At 44.8% G+C, this 17,899-nt stretch overlaps 1 protein-coding gene across 1 annotated transcript in view; it reads left to right on the top strand.

Moving 5' to 3' along the window:
- The window catches only part of pde3b.L (phosphodiesterase 3B L homeolog), a 59,229-nt gene extending 45,265 nt beyond the window's left edge, over positions 1 to 13,964 (top strand). The window contains exons 12-16 of the mRNA XM_041589682.1: positions 2,950 to 3,146; positions 6,010 to 6,213; positions 7,671 to 7,832; positions 8,195 to 8,435; positions 12,610 to 13,964. Of these exons, the coding sequence (XP_041445616.1) occupies positions 2,950 to 3,146; positions 6,010 to 6,213; positions 7,671 to 7,832; positions 8,195 to 8,435; positions 12,610 to 12,833 (1,028 nt within the window). The 3' untranslated portion in view covers positions 12,834 to 13,964. The remainder of the gene's footprint in view (positions 1 to 2,949; positions 3,147 to 6,009; positions 6,214 to 7,670; positions 7,833 to 8,194; positions 8,436 to 12,609) is intronic.
- The last annotated feature ends 3,935 nt before the right edge of the window (positions 13,965 to 17,899 follow it).

Raw genomic sequence — 17,899 nt, 5'->3', positions numbered from 1 at the left:
TATTATCCACTGTTACTATAGACACATCTCTCCCTACTATACCTGCTATCCCACAGTCACACTCCCTTCCCAGAGACTATTATCCCACTGTTACTAAAGGCACCATCTCTCCCTACTATACCTGCTATCCCACAGTCACACTCCCTTCCCAGAGACTATTATCCACTGTTACTATAGACACCATCTCTCCCTACTATACCTGCTATCCCACAGCCACACTCCCTTCCCAGAGACTATTATCCACTGTTACTATAGGCACCATCTCTCCCTACTATACCTGCTATCCCACAGTCACACTCCCTTCCCAGAGGACTATTATCCACTGTTACTATAGGCACCATCTCTCCCTACTATACCTGCTATCCCACAGTCACACTCCCTTCCCAGAGACTATTATCAAACTGTTACTATAGGCACCATCTCTCCCTACTACACCTGCTATCCCACAGTCACACTCCCTTCCCAGAGACTATTATCCACTGTTACTATAGACACCATCTCTCCCTACTATACCTGCTATCCCACAGTCACACTCCCTTCCCAGAGACTATTATCCAGTGTTACTATAGACACCATCTCTCCCTACTATACCTGCTATCCCACAGTCACACTCCCTTCCCAGAGACTATTATCCACTGTTACTATAGACACCATCTCTCCCTACTATACCTGCTATCCCACAGTCACACTCCCTTCCCAGAGACTATTATCCACTGTTACTATAGCACCATCTCTCCCTACTATACCTGCTATCCCACAGTCACACTCCCTTCCCAGAGACTATTATCCACTGTTACTATAGGCACCATCTCTCCCTACTATACCTGCTATTCCCACAGTCACACTCCCTTCCCAGAGACTATTATCCACTGTTACTATAGACACCATCTCTCCCTACTATACCTGCTATCCCACAGTCACACTCCCTTCCCAGAGACTATTATCCACTGTTACTATAGACACCATCTCTCCCTACTATACCTGCTATCCCACAGTCACACTCCCTTCCCAGAGACTATTATCCACTGTTACTATAGACACCATCTCTCCCTACTATACCTGCTATCCCACAGTCACACTCCCTTCCCAGAGACTATTATCCACTGTTACTATAGACACATCTCTCCCTACTATACCTGCTATCCCACAGTCACACTCCCTTCCCAGAGACTATTATCCACTGTTACTATAGGCACCATCTCTCCCTACTATACCTGCTATCCCCACAGTCACACTCCCTTCCAGAGACTATTATCCACTGTTACTATAGACACATCTCTCCCTACTATACCTGCTATCCCACAGTCACACTCCCTTCCCAGAGACTATTATCCACTGTTACTATAGGCACCATCTCTCCCTACTATACCTGCTATCCCACAGTCACACTCCCTTCCCAGAGACTATTATCCACTGTTACTATAGACACATCTCTCCCTACTATACCTGCTATCCCACAGTCACACTCCCTTCCCAGAGACTATTACCCCACTGTTACTATAGGCACCATCTCTCCCTACTATACCTGCTATCCCACAGTCACACTCCCTTCCCAGAGACTATTATCCCACTGTTACTATAGACACATCTCTCCCTACTATACCTGCTATCCCACAGTCACACTCCCTTCCCAGAGGCTCCTCCTTCCCCTCCCCAGTAGGGACCTTGTCGTGGCCCTCAACCTGAGCAGTAATTTTCGGAGCATTTCCTATTTGGTTCCTTATTAAGTGATTGATGGGCAAGTGCTGATCTGTTTGGCTCATGTGCCAAGTTCCATCAGTTTCCTTTGCTGGATGAGAAGTTTATTCCCCCTCAGAGTCAGCAACTTTGTGCCTGTGCATTAGGCTAATATTTCTTTACATAATTAGGAAATTAAAACATCTCAAACTAAAAATATCCTGGGTTAAACAACTTAACTGATTGCTGTTGCACTGGACTCATGGAGGGAATTGTAGAAATTACAGTGACTCATATACTGAGCCGATTCTCTGGCACAGGGAACATCAGCCTCTTCCCTGGGAGGGGCAGAAACTGTACTAACAGTATGGCAGCTCCCACTCATCCTATGGAAGCTGTTTATTGTGTGCACAGAATCTGTATATTTGGGGATTTGTTTGGGGAAGTAACCCAGGGTGGCTCTGCTTCTTTGTTACTTTGTAGGCTGGGTTCCTGGGCACAAGAGCTTACAGCTTGTAGCAGAGCTGCCCTAGCAATTGCCCAATGGTTCTGTTAATTCTATTCTGTGTGACTGGCTGGTTCTTATGAATAGAGGGATATTCTGCCTTCCCACTCCCAGCATCTGTGAATAATAAAGGGGAACTAATCCTTGCAATGATCCCTAATTCTCATATTTAGTGGAGCGTTAGCTTCATGTCCTATGGACGGGGCATCTCTAGGTCTGGACCAGAAACCCTGGGAACGTTGTCCCTTCTGATCCCTTCTACAGGGGGTCCATATCCCTCTTTTCATACTCTCCCACCCCAAGAATCCCGCCTGCCATGTGCTTTTCATGCATCATTTTCTACTTTTAGTTAAAGGATGATTTTGGCATCTATTTTGCTTTTCTCCCATGTTGCTGACAAATGCAATTAGGTTTACTCCATCGCACAGGGCCCAATATAATTTATAAACGGGAGCCATCGCTTGGCTCGGGAAGACGCTGGATGGCAGTTGCCTACGCAAATAAATCTGCACCAGGCTGATTACGGGGCTTTCTGAGGCGGATGTGATTCCATATTTTTTGGATCAACTGACATGTAACGATTTGATATGCACTATTAACTTGCCCTTTATTCCTTATAAATGTGCAGTGAAACAGGTCGGCATATTTTATATAGGGGTTCTGTGTATTAGTATATTTGTGTATAGCAATATCAGCAGCTATACTATTCCTAATCACCAGTGCAACATCTTTAATGCTAGTATCAAATGTCTCGTTCCTTGCTCCAGATCCAGACGCAGAGGGCGGAGCCACACAAGCGTACTTGGCATCAAAGACTTGCAAGCTTCCAGATGATAGCTATGGGTGTCTCTCATCCAATATCCCTGCACTTGAGTTAATGGCCCTGTATGTGGCAGCAGCCATGCACGACTATGACCACCCCGGTCGCACAAATGCATTTCTCGTGGCCACCAATGCACCGCAGGTATATCTGCCCAAGCTTTGCACATGGATTTGATTTTAAATGAAACATTTCAGTGTATGTATATGATGATGATGTTGGCTGATGGTTGGTTGGCTGATGGTTGGCTGGCTGATGGTTGGCTGGCTGGCTGATGGTTGGCTGGCTGGCTGAAGGATGGTTGGCTTGCTAATGGATGGATGGTTGGTTAGCTGATTCATGGTTAGCTGGTTGATGGATGGTTGGCTGATGGTTGGTTGGCTGATGGTTGGTTGACTGATGGTTGGTTGACTGATGGTTGGTTGGCTGGCTGATGGTTGGCTGGCTGGCTGAAGGATGGTTGGCTTGCTAATGGATGGATGGTTGGTTAGCTGATTCATGGTTAGCTGGTTGATGGATGGTTGGCTGATGGTTGGTTGGCTGATGGTTGGTTGACTGATGGTTGGTTGACTGATGGTTGGTTGGCGGGTGATGGTTGGCTGGCTAATAGATGGTTGGCTGGCAGATGGATGGTTGGCTAGCGTTGGTTGGCTGATGGATGGTTGGCGGGTGATGGTTGGTTGGTTGGCTAATGGATGGTTGGCTGGCGGATGGATGGTTGGCTGGCTGATGGAGGGTTGGCTGGCTGATGGATGGTTGGCTGATGGATGGTTGGCTGATGGTTGGTTGGCTGATGGTTGATTGACTGATGGTTGGTTGGCTGATGGTTGGCTGGCTGGCAGATGGATGGTGGATGATAAATGGTTGGCTGGCTGATGGTTGGTTGGCTGGCTGAAGGATGGTTGGCTGGCTGATGGATGGATGGTTGGATGGCTGGCAGATGGATGGTTGGCTCGCTGATGGCTGGCTGACTGTTGGCTGGCGGATGGTTGGCTGGCTGATAGATGGTTGGTTGGCTGGCTGATGGATGGTGGACTGGCTAGCTGGTTGGCTGGCTGACGGTTGGCTGGCTGACGGTTGGCTGGCTGACGGTTGGCTGGCTGACGGTTGGCTGGCTGATGGATGATTGGCTGACTGATGGTCGGCTGCCTGATGGATGGCTGATGGTTGGTTGGCTGATAACGACTGATGATGGTAAATTATGATGACCCATGTGGAGTGATGATGGTTGATGACTGCTTTGCATTTGTTTATGGATAAATTTGTGCCCCTGTTAGGTGGAATGTAAGAGCTGTATAGTCAAGTAACCCATAGCAACCAAAAAGAAAGTAGACTTTATTGGTGTGCTGCTTGGAAGAAAATATTTGATTCCCAGTTTGAGTCAGTAGTCTAACCCAAGCAGAAACTGCCCTCTCTGTGGATTTGATTGGTTCCTGCTGAAACAGAGGCAAGAAATCCCAAATAAATAGGAGTAACATAATCTCCTTCTTACTCGATAGACTGTAAGCTCTTCCGAACAGCAGCTTCTCACACCAGTGAAATGTAGAGCAATATAAGGCAACCACTACTGACCTGATTAAAAATCCTATTCTGGATCTTCTCCATGTTTTACCACTGGTACCTAGGGCTCAAGTCTGAGAGACCTGCTTTTCATAATGCCGGGAGCCTTTGCAGCAATGAGGTTTTCCAAGGATTTTAGCAGAGCTTTTTGTTCCCATGTCATGTTCCCTCTAGTGGCCGAATGCAGCATTGCATATTAATAATTATGTGTTGGGTTAATAAACTTACCGTTAATTAAATGAAATAACCAGCAAAAATAAAGCTGCTGTCCCTTTAAACAGTTTACTCAACCAATGAAACATCACTTTGCATATACTCGATACTGAGTGTAAATACGGCACGCCATAAATAAAGATACATACGCAGCGGCGCAGTTACGTCCCATCCAGTCAGTGGCTCTGATGAGTAAAAAATCCACTGCACGTCCGGCCTCATTAGAAGTCGCCAATTTGATCTGCGTTCTGTCTCTTTCCGCTAAACCGGCTCTCGGTTTAGGAGAGCCAGATTTACTATGCAGCGGCTTTATGTTCAATCAGTCATAGAAATGAGAAGTTTATGGAGAGGGGCCGCGATGGGATAATTTAGCCCCCTGCTCTCTCTCCCAGCTCATTAGAATGCGCAAACCAGGGTCGCCCCCTGCGTATAATTTGATTAGGGTGGATCAGCTGAGTGCAGATTTAATCCCATTAGGAAATCGATTTGACATGGCCATGAAGGCAGATTGGGAAATTTTTCAGGGCAGACATTAAAGCTTTTAAATTGATTTATCTCTGAATCATTCGAGGTTGGGACTGTGGAACTAAAGATGCTTTTATATTAATATTATCATTTTACTATTCACTTCCCTGCACCATGGAGCTGCCATACTACTCCCATCACTTCCATTCACTGTCTATGCCTGTCCCCCCAAATCTCCCCCTAACTGGCATTCAGACTGGGCCCCCTTAGCTCATAACAAGGTTACAGATATATAGAAACATTGGGGTGTCACCCTGCTATAGTTCCAGGGGTACCCAGGGTACAAATAATCACTCACCCCAAATCTCCCCCTAACTGACCTTCAGACTGGGCCCCCTTAGCTCATAACAAGGTTACAGATATATAGAAACATTGGGGTGTCACCCTGCTATAGTTCCAGGGGTACCCAGGGTACAAATAAGCACTCACCCCAAATCTCCCCCTAACTGACCTTCAGACTGGGCCCCCTTAGCTCATAACAAGGTTACAGATATATAGAAACATTGGGGTGTCACCCTGCTATAGTTCCAGGGGTACCCAGGGTACAAATAAACACTCACCCCAAATCTCCCCCTAACTGACCTTCAGACTGGGCCCCCTTAGCTCATAACAAGGTTACAGATATATAGAAACATTGGGGTAAACTACAGCTCCCAGCAGCCCCAGCTGAAGAGTATAATATTACAGAGATTTATGAATTATCTTTCAGGCTGTTCTTTACAATGACCGGTCAGTGCTGGAGAATCATCACGCAGCCTCAGCCTGGAACCTCTTTCTGTCGCAGCCGGAATACAATTTCCTCTCCTACTTGGACCATGTGCAGTTCAAGAGATTTCGATTCCTGGTGATAGAAGCCATACTCGCCACCGACCTCAAAAAGCATTTTGACTTTCTTGCTGAGTTCAATGCCAAGGTCTGTCTCCCAAACACATGTCCTACACCTGATATCATTGGCCTTTATTTACTGTAGCGAGTTCAGTTACTCATATTATGTGCCCAGAACATTCCTTCTCTGTATATTTGTATTTCTACATATGGGAGGAGGGAGGTGCCATATTGATTCCCTTAGACAGTACAGTATGAGGGTATAGCTTATTGTGTGCCCAGAACATTCCTTCTCTGTATATTTGTATTTATACATATGGGAGGAGGAGGTGCCATATTGATTCCCTTAGACAGTACAGTATGAGGGTATAGCTTATTGTGTGCCCAGAACATTCCTTCTCTGTATATTTGTATTTATACATATGGGAGGAGGAGGTGCCATATTGATTCTCTTAGACAGTACAGTATGAGGGTATAGCTTATTATGTGCCCAGAACATTCCTTCTCTGTATATTTGTATTTCTACATATGGGAGGAGGGAGGTGCCATATTGATTCCCTTAGACAGTACAGTATGAGGGTATAGCTTATTGTGTGCCCAGAACATTCCTTCTCTGTATATTTGTATTTATACATATGGGAGGAGGAGGTGCCATATTGATTCCCTTAGACAGTACAGTATGAGGGTATAGCTTATTGTGTGCCCAGAACATTCCTTCTCTGTATATTTGTATTTATACATATGGGAGGAGGAGGTGCCATATTGATTCCCTTAGACAGTACAGTATGAGGGTATAGCTTATTGTGTGCCCAGAACATTCCTTCTCTGTATATTTGTATTTATACATATGGGAGGAGGAGGTGCCATATTGATTCCCTTAGACAGTACAGTATGAGGGTATAGCTTATTGTGTGCCCAGAACATTCCTTCTCTGTATATTTGTATTTATACATATGGGAGGAGGAGGTGCCATATTGATTCCCTTAGACAGTACAGTATGAGGGTATAGCTTATTGTGTGCCCAGAACATTCCTTCTCTGTATATTTGTATTTCTACATATGGGAGGAGGAGGTGCCATATTGATTCCCTTAGACAGTACAGTATGAGGGTATAGCTTATTGTGTGCCCAGAACATTCCTTCTCTGTATATTTGTATTTATACATATGGGAGGAGGGAGGTGCCATATTGATTCCCTTAGTCAGTACAGTATGAGGGCATAGCTTATTGTGTGCCCAGAACATTCCTTCTCTGTATATTTGTATTTATACATATGGGAGGAGGAGGTGCCATATTGATTCCCTTAGACAGTACAGTATGAGGGTATAGCTTATTGTGTGCCCAGAACATTCCTTCTCTGTATATTTGTATTTATACATATGGGAGGAGGGAGGTGCCATATTGATTCCCTTAGTCAGTACAGTATGAGGGCATAGCTTATTGTGTGCCCAGAACATTCCTTCTCTGTATATATATATATATATATATATATATATATATATACAATACTTTGTGTTGGTTACTACTCTGTTTGCCCCTTTCTCAGGTCAATGATGTGAATGGACTTGGCATCGACTGGAGCAACGAGAATGACCGCCTCCTGGTTTGCCAAGTCTGCATTAAACTGGCCGACATCAATGGGCCGGCAAAAACCCGGGAATTGCACTTAAAGTGGACAGAAGGAATTGTGAATGAATTCTATGAGCAGGTGTGTGTGTTGCACATATTTGTCAGTGAGGGGCAGTTGGGTGGAAGAGTAGATCATTGGGGAGAGATATCTCATTCTTTAGGCGAGTAATGGAGCTGGAAGAGAACGGACCTCTGCTACATTGTTTCAAGAGTCACAACCAGTGTCCGAAAGTGACAAACAAGTGGCAATTGTGGGGCAGGATTTCCTATTGGGTCCAGCCTATGAGCTTTGCTTATCTCTGACAGACAGTACTATCCTCCTATCTCTAAACACCACTGAAATAAATCTGTGTGTCCAATGGCTTGGAGATGTTGTTATGTACTCAGAGTGTTAGTAACGGGTATTTATTTACTAACAATGTTCTATACCCCCCCCCCCAGGGAGATGAAGAGTCAAGTCTGGGACTCCCCATCAGCCCATTCATGGACCGTTCCGCTCCACAACTCGCAAAGCTGCAGGAATCTTTCATTACTCACATAGTGGGGCCCCTGTGTAACTCGTACGATGCCGCCGGCCTGCTGCCCGGGAGATGGACCGAGGAGGATGAGGAGATCGAGGAAAGTGATGACAACGACGATTTGGATTCAGAAGAGGAAGAAATGGAGGAAGATATTGATCCAAGTAAGTGGGCGGAGTCCTGGGATTATCTTTAGTTTTAGGAAAAGTGCCACAAAGTGGATACTATCTCTTTCACTGTTACTATAGGCACCATCTCTCCCTACTATACCTGCTATCCCACAGTCACACTCCCTTCCCAGAGACTATTATCCACCGTTACTATAGGCACCATCTCTCCCTACTATACCTGCTATCCCACAGTCACACTCCCTTCCCAGAGACTATTATCCCACTGTTACTATAGACACCATCTCTCCCTACTATACCTGCTATCCCACAGTCACACTCCCTTCCCAGAGACTATTATCCACTGTTACTATAGACACCATCTCTCCCTACTATACCTGCTATCCCACAGTCACACTCCCTTCCCAGAGACTATTATCCACTGTTACTATAGGCACCATCTCTCCCTACTATACCTGCTATCCCACAGTCACACTCCCTTCCCAGAGACTATTATCCACTGTTACTATAGACACATCTCTCCCTACTATACCTGCTATCCCACCGTCACACTCCCTTCCCAGAGACTATTATCCCACTGTTACTATAGACACCATCTCTCCCTACTATACCTGCTATCCCACAGTCACACTCCCTTCCAGAGACTATTATCCACTGTTACTATAGACACATCTCTCCCTACTATACCTGCTATCCCACAGTCACACTCCCTTCCCAGAGACTATTATCCACTGTTACTGATAGACACCATCTCTCCCTACTATACCTGCTATCCCACAGTCCACACTCCTTCCCAGAGACTATTATCCACTGTTACTATAGACACCATCTCTCCCTACTAATACCTGCTATCCCACAGTCACACTCCCTTCCCAGAGACTATTATCCACTGTTACATAGGCACCATCTCTCCCTACTATACCTGCTATCCCACAGTCACACTCCCTTCCCAGAGACTATTATCCACTGTTACTATAGACACATCTCTCCCTACTATACCTGCTATCCCACAGTCACACTCCCTTCCCAGAGACTATTATCCACTGTTACTATAGACACCATCTCTCCCTACTATACCTGCTATCCCACAGTCACACTCCCTTCCCAGAGACTATTATCCACTGTTACTATAGGCACCATCTCTCCCTACTATACCTGCTATCCCACAGTCACACTCCCTTCCCAGAGACTATTATCCACTGTTACTATAGACACCATCTCTCCCTACTATACCTGCTATCCCACAGTCACACTCCCTTCCCAGAGACTATTATCCACTGTTACTATAGACACCATCTCTCCCTACTATACCTGCTATCCCACAGTCACACTCCCTTCCCAGAGACTATTATCCACTGTTACTATAGGACACCATCTCTCCCTACTATACCTGCTATCCCACAGTCACACTCCCTTCCCAGAGACTATTATCCACTGTTACTATAGACACCATCTCTCCCTACTATACCTGCTATCCCACAGTCACACTCCCTTCCCAGAGACTATTATCCACTGTTACTATAGACACATCTCTCCCTACTATACCTGCTATCCCACAGTCACACTCCCTTCCCAGAGACTATTATCCACTGTTACTATAGACACCATCTCTCCCTACTATACCTGCTATCCCACAGTCACACTCCCTTCCCAGAGACTATTATCCCACTGTTACTATAGACACCATCTCTCCCTACTATACCTGCTATCCCACAGTCACACTCCCTTCCCAGAGACTATTATCCACTGTTACTATAGACACCATCTCTCCCTACTATACCTGCTATCCCACAGTCACACTCCCTTCCCAGAGACTATTATCCACTGTTACTATAGACACATCTCTCCCTACTATACCTGCTATCCCACAGTCACACTCCCTTCCCAGAGACTATTATCCACTGTTACTATAGACACCATCTCTCCCTACTATACCTGCTATCCCACAGTCACACTCCCTTCCCAGAGACTATTATCCACTGTTACTATAGGCACCATCTCTCCCTACTATACCTGCTATCCCACAGTCACACTCCCTTCCCAGAGACTATTATCCACTGTTACTATAGGCACCATCTCTCCCTACTATACCTGCTATCCCACAGTCACACTCCCTTCCCAGAGACTATTATCCACTGTTACTATAGGCACCATCTCTCCCTACTATACCTGCTATCCACAGTCACACTCCCTTCCCAGAGACTATTATCCACTGTTACTATAGACACCATCTCTCCCTACTATACCTGCTATCCCACAGTCACACTCCCTTCCCAGAGACTATTATCCACTGTTACTATAGGCACCATCTCTCCCTACTATACCTGCTATCCCACAGTCACACTCCCTTCCCAGAGACTATTATCCACTGTTACTATAGACACCATCTCTCCCTACTATACCTGCTATCCCACAGTCACACTCCCTTCCCAGAGACTATTATCCACTGTTACTATAGACACATCTCTCCCTACTATACCTGCTATCCACCGTCACACTCCTTCCGGGAGACTATTATCCCACTGTTACTATAGACACCATCTCTTCCTACTATACCTGCTATCCCACAGTCACACTCCCTTCCCAGAGACTATTATCCACTGTTACTATAGACACCATCTCTCCCTACTATACCTGCTATCCCACAGTCACACTCCCTTCCCAGAGACTATTATCCACTGTTACTATAGACACATCTCTCCCTACTATACCTGCTATCCCACCGTCACACTCCCTTCCGGGAGACTATTATCCCACTGTTACTATAGACACCATCTCTTCCTACTATACCTGCTATCCCACAGTCACACTCCCTTCCCAGAGACTATTATCCACTGTTACTATAGACACCATCTCTCCCTACTATACCTGCTATCCCACAGTCACACTCCCTTCCCAGAGACTATTATCCACTGTTACTATAGACACATCTCTCCCTACTATACCTGCTATCCCACAGTCACACTCCCTTCCAGAGACTATTATCCACTGTTACTATAGGCACCATCTCTCCCTACTATACCTGCTATCCCACAGTCACACTCCCTTCCCAGAGACTATTATCCACTGTTACTATAGGCACCATCTCTCCCTACTATACCTGCTATCCCACAGTCACACTCCCTTCCCAGAGACTATTATCCACTGTTACTATAGGCACCATCTCTCCCTACTATACCTGCTATCCCACAGTCACACTCCCTTCCCAGAGACTATTATCCACTGTTACTATAGACACCATCTCTCCCTACTATACCTGCTATCCCACAGTCCACACTCCCTTCCCAGAGACTATTATCCACTGTTACTATAGACACATCTCTCCCTACTATACCTGCTATCCCACCGTCACACTCCCTTCCGGGAGACTATTATCCCACTGTTACTATAGACACCATCTCTTCCTACTATACCTGCTATCCCACAGTCACACTCCCTTCCCAGAGACTATTATCCACTGTTACTATAGACACCATCTCTCCCTACTATACCTGCTATCCCACAGTCACACTCCCTTCCCAGAGACTATTATCCACTGTTACTATAGACACATCTCTCCCTACTATACCTGCTATCCCACCGTCACACTCCCTTCCGGGAGACTATTATCCCACTGTTACTATAGACACCATCTCTTCCTACTATACCTGCTATCCCACAGTCACACTCCCTTCCCAGAGACTATTATCCACTGTTACTATAGACACCATCTCTCCCTACTATACCTGCTATCCCACAGTCACACTCCCTTCCCAGAGACTATTATCCACTGTTACTATAGACACATCTCTCCCTACTATACCTGCTATCCCACAGTCACACTCCCTTCCCAGAGACTATTATCCACTGTTACTATAGACACATCTCTCCCTACTATACCTGCTATCCCACAGTCACACTCCCTTCCCAGAGACTATTATCCACTGTTACTATAGGCACCATCTCTCCCTACTATACCTGCTATCCCACAGTCACACTCCCTTCCCAGAGACTATTATCCACTGTTACTATAGGCACCATCTCTCCCTACTATACCTGCTATCCCACAGGTACAGTCATGATTAGTGGTGATGATGATTAGTTGGGACCAGTTTGTCTGACCATGTGGGCCACCAAACAAACTGTATAGTTGCCCCAACTCTGTAACATTCGGACTCTGAACCCAACAGCCTTATATGTTTCCACTGACCCATGGCTTTGTGTGTTTCAGAACCTCCGAGGCGGAAAAGAAGGAGGCGGATACTTTGCCCACTGATCCATCACCTCCGGGAGAACCACAAGGTCTGGAAGAAAACCATCGAGGAAGAGGAGAAGAGCAAAGCCGAGCAAACGAAACAGCAGAACGACGGCAGCTCTGGGCCTGACGACATTCAGGTCATTGAGGAAGATGACGAGGAAGAAGAGCGACAATCCGGGGAGGAGAGAAAATGCTGAGAATTATGGGAAGGGAGGCTCTGACCCCCAACGTGCCGAGCTGCCCCCCACTTTCCCTTCCCCACACTGTAACTCTGATAGGCCTTAATACTGTGAGTGGATTATTGCTGCGTCTACAAACTGAGTAGATTAACCCCCCATATCCCCGATGCAACGTTCTCTGTGCCCTAATTGGTATGAGAATACCAGAGTCTAATGCTGCCTTGCTCCTCCCCCCGAGCCCTTGCACAAGGAGCTCACACTTCATTTCTGTTACCAAAGCGTCACTGCTGCAACTCACTATTCCCCTTTGAGGGATTTTTTACTATTCAGTTTTGCTGGAGGTTTTTTTTTTGTGTTTTTTTTGTGTTTTGTGACTGAAATAGAAATGGTTGGGGGGGGGGGGGGAATGGAGAAAAAAATCCATTTGAAAGACTGACCAAAAAAAAAAGAAAGAAAGAAAAAATGGGGAAAAAAAGGTCTAATTTTTAGAAGATTGGAAAATCCCGGATGCATTGATTTTTGGTGCTTTTATTGCTGCGTATAATCGGCCTTTATTTTACCGTTATTATTATTATTATTTCAGGTATGCAGTGAGTATACACTTCAATTTGCCGTTCTGTGGTAGATTCCAGGGAAAAAAAAAAAAAAACCACGCCTACAAAAAAAAGTATTTCCGTAATGAAGGGATTTTATTTTTTTTATTTAGACGACGATGATGATGATGATATTATTATATATATATTTTTCCACTCTTGCTCAGGACTGGCCTGTAGATCTGTGTCACGTGTCAAGCCACGCCCACACACGCCCCGTAACGATTTTGTACCGGCAGCGCTGAACGCGATTAACCCTTTGTATGCATGCCTTCAGATAAAACACACACAAAAAAAATTTATTAAAAAAAAAAAGTTTTTTAGGAAAAGAATTTGCAGGCGCACCCCGTGTCTTTAACCACCATCTGCCTTCTTGCCCCCCTCCCCTTACGACAGGGATCTGGGGAAACCCCCATTGAATTTATAAGGAATTGTTTGCAGGAACCTATTATTTCAGTTTCACGTATTTTAGTTCCCCTTTAAATACCATGCATTTTTTTTAAGTTGCCCAAATCAGCCCCCTATTGGCTTGTGGGTAAATCACATGACTGGTGCTTGGAAAAGCCAAGTCTTTGGGGGTGCCGTTGCTTTAAGTGGGTATATAGAAGCCGTGCCATAAAGCAGAACACAACTGCTGTATAGTTGCTTGAAGAGTCCTGGTTTTTAAAGGCGTCATTCACCTCAAAGTTAACTTTTAGTATGTTATAGAATGGCCAAATCGAAGCAACTTTTCGGTTGGTCTTCATAATATATATTTTATAGTTTTTGAATTATTTGCCATTTTTTTCGGACTCTTTCCAGTTTTCAAATGGGGGTCCATGACCCTATCTAAAAAACAAATACTCTGTAATGTATCGTTATTGCTAGTTTTTATTACTCATCTTTCAATTCAGGCCTCTCTTATTCTCCTTATTCAAATCAATGCATGGTTGCTAGGGTAATTTGGACTCTAGCAACCAGACGGCTGAAATTGCAAACTGGAGAGCTGCCGAATAAAAAGCGAAATAAGTCAAAAACCACAATGATAAAAAACGAAAACCAATCGCAAATGGTCTCCAAATGTCACTATCTGCAGCATACTAAGAGTTAATTTAAAGGTGAACAACCCCTTTAAGAGACTGGGCTCTAGGGGATGAGTAATGGCACATACACGGGTATGGCTGGTGTTCTGGAACATAAAGGGTTAAATCCTCAGCTTCTTGATGGAATAACGGCATCACCACCACCCTCTTCCATTATAAACAGGGCAATTTGTTCCATGGGAGAGACCGAGCACTGTATAAACAAACACCTCCCTTTGCTAAGCTGCAGCATTTATAACCAGCATTTATAACTAGCTACTCCTCTTCAAACAGTGACTGGAGAAGTTGGTTTTATTTAATGGCAGAAACAACAAGACCCCTAGATCCTTCTTAATGGATCCAACAGGCAGAAATCTGGTCACCCCAAGATGATGTTGGAAAAGGGGGGGTATACTTCCCCTTTAATGATAAGTTTCATGCCCAGCCCCCCTATATTTCTCAGTCTGACTTATTTTAATTGGGGATGGGTGTTTGGGGGCAGTAAACCCTAAATGACCCCTAAATTATTTTATATGCCATCGGTTTTTTAAGGATTAGTTTGCCTTATTGCCTGTTAGTATGTTACAGACAGTCCTAATCTGAGCAACTTTTCAATTGGTCTCCGTGTTCTAGTTCTTGAATGATTCTGTCTCTTTCTAGCTTTCAAAAGAGGGGGGGCGGGGGTCACTGACCCCCGGAACTCAAAAAGCTATTGCCCTGTGAAGCTGTAATTATATTGTAACTGTCTGGTTGCTAGGGTAAATTGGACCCCTAGCAACAAAATAGCATGACACTAAAAAGGCAAAATTTTTTATTAAGTCTGAATTCTGGGAGCTGTAGTCCAGCCAATGGGTGAGGCCCCCTGTAACGCTGTAGGCGGAGCTATGGATAGTTCACCCCTGGGTCTTGTGCACCTTCTCGGGTAAAGTTCTGGGTGCCGCCCCTCCTCCGCTTGCACCCAATGTTCTGGCTTTAACACAGACTTGATTTTGGGACATGGGGATACGGCTTTAATTTGTCTATTTTTTTACATCTGACATCAAATTTGTTTGTTCTGTGCTGATCCGACTAATTCAAACTTCAAAATTGTGTGTCTGTAAATCCCCATTCCCCCCTATTTCCTTCCTGTAAAAGGGGAACTCAAGCCAAATAATGATCATTTTGCACAAGAAACGCTATTTGTTTGTTCCTTCCTGCACTGCTGGTTTTGACTCTTGAAACAATGTACCCTCCAATGCCTTTCATGCTCCTTCACCCTAACCCTGTTGGTTATAAAGTTGCCATTTGGGCACAAGGGGGCGGCTGCTATTGGGTCGGTCTGATCATGTGATCCTCAGGAAATAACCCGCTCGCTGCACAGGCAGAAAAGGGGAAATAGAACTGTTTCAATATCAGTCGTTGTTTTTAATTGATGCTTCATTCAATCATATAGAGTTAACCCCTTCCTGTATAGATCTCCAGTCCTGCACTGCTTTACGGCTCAGTTGCTGGGGACATTAAAGCACTTCATGCAGCGCAACAGTGGGCCATGATCTTTATTTATGATTGGGTAAGAAAGCTTAGCAAGGCACAGGGAGCAACCCCACTGCTGATTTAAATATGCAATTTTATGAAAACTGTAAATATTTACTAACAGGACACTTATGTCACGTGCCTAAAAAATCCAAATGTCAAATAAGGCGAAATGTTGGACCGCTGTGTACTCAGGTTCCTGCTGAATTGTGCTTAGTACAAGGGGAAACCTATGCTGCCATAGTTTTATGGGATCTCTCTACAGACTATGAGCAAACTTAGGGACTGTTCCTGCTGAATTGTGCTTAGTACAGGGAATACCTATGCTGCCATAGTTTTATGGGATCTCTCTATACAGACTATGAGCAAACTTAGGGACTGTTCCTGCTGAATTGTGCTTAGTACAGGGAATACCTATGTGCCATAGTTTTATGGGATCTCTCTGTACAGACTATGAGCAAACTTAGGGGCTGTTCCTGCTGAATTGTGCTTAGTACAGGGGAATACCTATGTGCCATAGTTTTATGGGATCTCTCTGTACAGACTATGAGCAAACTTAGGGGACTGTTTCTGCTGAATTGTGCTTAGTACAGGGAATACCTATGCTGCCATAGTTTTATGGGATCTCTCTGTACAGACTATGAGAAACCTTAGGGACTGTTCCTGCTGAATTGTGCTTAGTACAGGGAATACCTATGCTGCCATAGTTTTATGGGATCTCTCTGTACAGACTATGAGCAAACTTAGGGGACTGTTCCTGCTGAATTGTGCTTAGTACAGGGAATACCTATGCAGAAAGGAAATGATCAGCGATAGTTAACTTCCCCTTTGAAGGCTAACCTTGGTTTAGTACCCGTTGGACGGGGATGTCTTGTTGCCCATAGTAAACGTATTCATCCAATAAGATGCCAAAAACATATACTTATGGGAAATATTGTAATTAAGACTAATTTATTTTGGGGGTGATTTTCCTGTAATACAGACCCAGGGAGCAGCGGGAAGTCCATGATGTACATAGAAAAGAACATTCAGCCATTTAACCCTTTGTATCCACACCCCCCATAAAAGGGGCCCCGTGACAAATGCCCTTTCTGCTCCTGGATTATTAAAGGAGAAGTAAAGCTACTGAAGCAGTTTATTGCCAATAGATTAGTCACAATAGTACAAGCTATAAGACTATATTTATTCTGCAGAATGCTTTACCATAACAGCTCTAGAAGCTCTCTGTTTGTTTAGGGTAGCAGCTGCCATATTAGCTTAGTGTGACATCACTTCCTGCCTGAGTCTCTCCCTGCTCACTCATAGCTCTGGGCTCAGATTACAGTAGAGAGGGAGGGGGGGGGAAGAGGAACAAACTGAGCATGCTCAAGCCCTAGCCCTGGAGGTTTAAGCTGAAAACAGGAAGTCTGATACAGAAGCCCATGAGTACACAATAGAAGGAAAGAAATGACTCAGAGGACTCAGAGCAGCATTACTTTGAGTGTTCACTGATGTATAGCGATGGGCAAATTTATTCGCCAGGCGCAAATTTGCGCGATTCGCCGCCAGCGAATAAATTAGCGAAGCGCCTGCGAAAATTCAATGGCGCAGTTTCGCAAAATTTTCGGCAAAGCGAAACGGCGCAAATTCGCCCATCACTACTGGTGACCTTTCTGATAAAGCTTACTTACGTTTAGCCTTTCCTTCTCCTTTAAAGCTTTGGGTGGGGGTGGGGCAAACACCAGATAAGGAAGTGACAGGAACCCAAACCTTTTCCTGAATTCATTGTTACAATTTCTCTCTGTTTCTCTCGTTTCTGTGAAACTTTTTCCGTTTCAGTTGCGTCTGCCCACGAAATCTCTATTTATTGTCCCCCGGTCTGTGCCAAACCCCCCAACACAATCTTTCTACCAGTAATTAAATTTGACAGTTTTAAAGA

The sequence above is a fragment of the Xenopus laevis genome, chromosome 4L (assembly GCF_017654675.1).
Source record: "Xenopus laevis strain J_2021 chromosome 4L, Xenopus_laevis_v10.1, whole genome shotgun sequence".
In the NCBI taxonomy this organism is placed as follows: Eukaryota; Metazoa; Chordata; class Amphibia; order Anura; family Pipidae; genus Xenopus; species Xenopus laevis.
The sequence above is the reverse complement of the archived record's forward strand: the minus strand, read 5'-3'. Positions and strand labels throughout refer to the sequence as shown.